This window comes from Gobio gobio (assembly GCF_949357685.1).
Source record: "Gobio gobio genome assembly, chromosome: 22".
In the NCBI taxonomy this organism is placed as follows: Eukaryota; Metazoa; Chordata; class Actinopteri; order Cypriniformes; family Gobionidae; genus Gobio; species Gobio gobio.
The window spans coordinates 3,387,232-3,393,231 of record NC_137118.1 but is presented as its reverse complement, the minus strand read 5'-3'; the positions used below and the strand labels follow the sequence as shown (position 1 = coordinate 3,393,231).

General features: G+C 31.2%; 1 protein-coding gene across 3 annotated transcripts in view; it reads right to left on the bottom strand.

Moving 5' to 3' along the window:
- Window positions 1–6,000, bottom strand: part of dgat2 (diacylglycerol O-acyltransferase 2) — a 37,412-nt gene that overhangs the window by 13,370 nt on the left and 18,042 nt on the right. For all 3 annotated transcript variants that reach the window (XR_013815573.1, XR_013815574.1, XM_079804577.1), the window contains exon 5: window positions 1,267–1,471. Coding sequence is in view for 1 of the 3 variants with exons in the window: in XM_079804577.1 (XP_079660703.1) it covers window positions 1,267–1,471 (205 nt within the window). In the remaining 2 variants the exon portion in view is untranslated. The remainder of the gene's footprint in view (window positions 1–1,266; window positions 1,472–6,000) is intronic.

Sequence of the window (6,000 nt, the reverse complement as noted above, 5' to 3'; positions counted from 1 at the left end):
ATATTTTATTATTTTCTTTATTTTATTTTATTATATTTTATTATTTTATTTTATTAATTATATTATATTATATTAATTATATATGAATTATATTATATTATATTATATTAATGATATATTATATTATATTATATTATATTATATTATATTATATTATATTATATTATATTATATTATATTATATTATATTATATTATATTCATTATATTATTTTATATTAATTATAATATATTATATTATATTATATTAATTATAATATATTAATTATATTATTTTATATTACATTAATTATATTATATTATATTATATTATATTATATTATATTATATTATATTATATTATATTCATTATAATATATTATATTATATTCATTATTATATTATATTATATTAATTGTAATATATTATATTAATTGTAATATATTATATTAAATTATATTATATTATATTATATTATATTATATTATATTATATTATATTATATTAATTATATTATATTATATTATATTATATTATATTATATTATATTATATTATATTATATTATATTAATTATATTATATTATATTATATTATATTATATTATATTATATTATATTATATTATATTATATTAATTATTATATTATATTATATTATATTATATTAATTGTAATATATTATATTAAATTATATTATATTATATTAATTATATTATATTATATTATATTATATTATATTATATTATATTAAATTATATTAAATTATATTATATTATATTATATTATATTATATTATATTATATTATATTATATTATATTATATTATATTAATTATATTATATTATATTATATTATATTATATTATATTATATTATATTATATTATATTATATTATATTATATTATATTATATTATATTATATTATATTATATTAATTATATTATATTGGAATTTTGGGGAAAATATTTGTTTGACCGTTTTTGAAGAAACTATTGACGTTTGTTTCTTATAAGAGTGTGTAAGAATAGCCTATCATCAGTGGGTCCATAGGGCAGGTTTCAACAGAAGTTCTTCAAAAAAAATATTGACACCAGCGCATGCAGAGCTGAGTCTCTACGCAACAGGACAAAGCTCAGAGGTCCTTGATAGACTGCAGGATTCTTATCTCCACCACAGAGAGCACAACTACAGTCCTCTTTTTAATCAGACGGAAAATAAACGGATATGTGATGCAATAGCAAGCACTGAGTGCATGGTTTAATCCATAAAATCAACCAGAAATGCATACCTCCAGACATCAGGTAATCCCGAAACACTGGCAAGCGGAAGTTTCCAGCCAATGTGGCAAGAGATGGCTTGATCCCGGGGAATATCTTGGAGAATCCTGTGGCCTCCGTCCCGAAGTTACAAAAACCACCGAAACAGAAGATGCCATGAGGATGGTAGCCAAAAATGTAGTTTCGGCTGGGAAGAAGGTTATGCGTCTTGATGAGCTGCAATGCAAAATACAGCAGCAGATTAGCATCGTTTACTGTGATTATATGATAGGATGTTAAATTAAACAACTTCATTTGAACTAATATCTATTATGCATTAAATAAAGACCTGTTTTCATAGGACAAGTCAAGGCAATAAATGCTCTTTACTCGGACACAGTTACAGTACACCTTATATTGTACACGAACACACTTTTCTTATCAGCAATTATCATTAAGCACTTATCTGCTGTCCTAATATACATAGTTTTTAGCAGATAATTAAGGACAGATATGGGTATTAATGTTTGCAGATATCAGAATGAGTACAGAGTGTAAGAGCTGCGTATCCTCGTCTGTGTTACATAATGGCATTATGGGTGAAACAATCAAGGGTTTCAAGACAGATCCTGTGTCAGGCGAGATGGTGGATCCCTTTTGAGTGTCATGGCAAAGCATGCTGGGAAATAGAAACCCCAGAACAGTTTCGGTTAAATTTAAGTTGGTCTAAATTAAAAGAAACAAGTTCATAAAACTCACAACAATTCAGATTACACTCAAAAAAATAACTCTTTGAATGAACATAAAAAAATCATGGAAAGTATTTCCACATGATTAACTTGCTTTATTTCAGCATTATGCAATTCTGTTATTCCAATTTGATGTACTTATGTTGGGTCAACTTAATTTATTAAGGTTGATTCAACTTATTTACTATGGTTAGGAACAGCTTAATTTAATCACATGGAAATCATTTCCATGATTTAATTACATTAATTCAAAGAATAGCTTTTGAGAGCATTTACAAAAACCTTTTACAAGATTTTATTGGCTAGCCAGAAGATGGTTTTGTTACATCCATGGCATGCCGAGAGTAGTTTTTTATTATAGTTTGTTATTAGTAGGTCCTCAGCCCAAGCACACGCTCTACACTTCACCACAATCGTAACCTCCAAAACACTAACATAACAAACTTTTAAATACCAACACAACAAAACATTAAACATTAAAAAGTCTCTCAATTTTCTCATCTTGTTAAAAATTCATCAAATTGCACTTTATTTAAACATTTAGTCTCCGAATTCAGCCCCTTTGCAAAGCATGATGGGAAGTGAAAGTCTTATTTCTTTGGGTTACTTGATTGAAACATGTTATTTCAAAATGAAAACATCAAGTTATGTCAAAGAGTAACGGTTTTAAGTCAGTTTAACATGAATCAATTACATTTGAACCAGAAACCTAATATAATGGTGTTAAATCAAGATGAATTGCTTAAATAAAGTGAACAGCATCATAAATCTTTTTTTTGAGTGTACTTAAAATGTGTTCGTTCTGAGAACTCAAAAGAAAAAGAAAGTTCTAAATAAGTTCACTAGATTGAACTAATTTGCTTAATTTAAGTTTACTCAAACAGATATTTGTTTTATTGTAATCTGTTTGAGTTCCTGTTTCACCTAGTTGTGCTCTTATTCGTTTATCAGACGTAAGACAAGACGAAGAGAAAAACAAGTGCTTGAGCTTCTACTGAGCAAAGTCTAGCAAGATCCACCCAACCCAGCAGGAATGTCAAGATCAGGACGAAAGTAATGGCTGATAAAATGTATTTTACCCTTAAACCTACAGGTTTACAGGTTTCATAGAGAGACAATGATGTCCCGTGAGCAGCAGAGAGTCGTGTTCGCGGTCCAAATAGCTCAAAATGAGAGGCAACGAGAAACACAAAGACGTGGAATAAAACCTCATCATGTTTTAAAGAAGAGTGGCTTGAGTAAGTGCTGGAAATAACAGATGATGGACACAGCACGGTAACAAAACACACATTTACAGTTACACACACACACCACAAGTGTAGCTTGCTAAATCTAAACACCAAAGTAACACACATCAGTTTAAAAATACTTCGTTTTTATATTATATTATAATTGTATTTTAGTGTAAGCCTAATAAAGAATTGATCTCACAAGGGGATTGTTTAGGGATCCTTGCCATTAAAACGTTCGAAAACCCCTGATATAGAAAATCTTGGAAATTCATAAGCAATAAACAAACATTTGATATACACTCACCTAAAGGATTATTAGGAACACATACTAATACTGTGTTTGACCCCCTTTTGCCTTCAGAACTGCCTTAATTCTATGTGGCATTGATTCAACAAGGTGCTGAAAGCATTCTTTAGAAATGTTGGCCCATATTGATAGGAGAGCATCTTGCAGTTGATGGAGATTTGTGGGATGCACATCCAGGGCACGAAGCTCACGTTCCACCACATCCCAAAGATGCTCTATTGGGTTGAGATCTGGTGACTGTGGCGGCCATTTTAGTTCAGTGAACTCATTGTCATGTTCAAGAAACCAATTTGAAATGATTGGAGCTTTGTGACGGTGCATTATCCTGCTGGAAGTAGCCATCAGAGGATGGGGTCATGCTGGTCATAAAGGGATGGACATGGTCAGAAACAATGCTCAGGTAGGCCGTGGCATTTAAACGATGCCCAATTGGCACTAAGGGGCCTAAAGTGTGCCAAGAAAACATCCCCCACACCATTACACCACCACCACCAGCCTGCACAGTGGTAACAAGGCATGATGGATCCATGTTCTCATTCTGTTTACGCCAAATTCTGACTCTACCATCTGAATGTCTCAACAGAAATCGAGACTCGGAGAGCTTGTGCAAATTGTCGCCTCTTTTTCCTATTTGTAGTGGAGATGAGTGGTACCCGGTGGGGTCTTCTGCTGTTGTAGCCCATCCGCCTCAAGGTTGTGTGTGTTGTGGCTTCACAAATGCTTTGCTGCAAACCTCGGTTGTAACGAGTGGTTATTTCAGTCAAAGTTGCTCTTCTATCAGCTTGAATCAGTCGGCCCATTCGCCTCTGACCTCTAGCATCAACAAGGCATTTTCTCCCACAGGACTGCCGCATACTGGATGTTTTTCCCTTTTCACACCATTCTTTGTAAACCCTAGAAATGGTTGTGCGTGAAAATCCCAGTAACTGAGCAGATTGAAATACTCAGACCGGCCCGTCTGGCACCAACAACCATGCCACGCTCAAAATTGCTTAAATCTCCTTTCTTTCCCATTCTGACATTCAGTGTGGAGTTCAGGAGATTGTCTTGACCAGGACCACACCCCTAAATGCATTGAAGCAACTGCCATGTGATTGGTTGATTAGATAATTGCATTAAGGAGAAATTGAACAGGTGTTCCTAATAATCCTTTAGGTGAGTGTAGATGGTTTAATGCTGCCTGTCGCCAATAAATGACTGTACAAAAACACATTAAGAACCATCTCAGTGTAACCGCTTATTTATTTTCATATATTATATTATATTATATTATAAAGAATTGAACTGTCCTGGGGGAGATTTTAATAGTATTTCTTGGTAAAGAAGACTACAGTTAACAGCACTGTAAAATGTGCTTAAATTAGTGACTTCTGAATTAACAGTTTATTTTATTTTTTATTTAATATGTCACTAAGTTACATCAATGGTTAAATAAAATAGAAATGGCACATTAAAGTTACAAGTTATAACTGCATGATGAAACCACTTTTTTGTGTCTGTGTTTACATACACTGTACAGGTAAAGAATGTTTTTGCTCAGGTGACCAAAATATCCGCCCAATAGAGAAAAGTTTTGCTCAGCGTGACAATAAATTAGAGGGAACATTGGTAGGAACATAGACAAGAACTGACAAACACTGAGGGAGAACACAAAGCAAATGAGACTAACAAGGTGATAAACGAGGCACAGGTGAATGATATATAACTAATTAGACAAACTGGGGTAAACTGGGTCACAGAGACTTAACCAAAAAACACAAAACCCTAACGGTCAAAGTAATTAATAGACCCTTTTCACAGACTGTGATGATGCGTTTTAACGTAAATCCTGCAACGTTTTTTGTATTTTCATTTTTTTTAAATAACACTAATACTTTGTATTTTATTACTTTTGCATCAAATTACAAAAAAACTAATTACCGCTTCTTCTGTAAGGGTGTTTACAAAAGTGGTTTACAGTGTTTACAGGGGAGTGATGGCACATATGTACATATTTCTCTCTTTTCACTGCCGTTACACTGCAAAAAAAGCTTTTCTTACTTAGTATTTTTGTCTTGTTTTCAGTCCAAATATCTAAAAAATCTTACATTAAGAAGCATTTACCAGACAAGCAAAAGTTTTTGTCTTGTTTTGGGGGAAAATAACTTAAAATTAAGGGAGTTTTTGCTTAAAATAAGCAAAATAATCTGCCAATGGGATAAGCAAAATAATCTTATTTTCTGTTTGAATTAAGATTATTTTGTTTACCCCATTGGCAGATTATTTTGCTTATTTTAAGCCCCTTAATTTTGAGTTATTTTCCCCCAAAACAAGACAAAAACTTTTGCTTGTCTAGTAAATGCTTCTTAATGTAAGATTTTTTAGATATTTGGACTGAAAACAAGACAAAAATACAAAGCAAGAAAAGCATTTTTTGCAGTCTATCAATCTCACTCTTTTTTCCCTCTTTTTGAAAGTTGTGAAATCCCTATTGTGTAT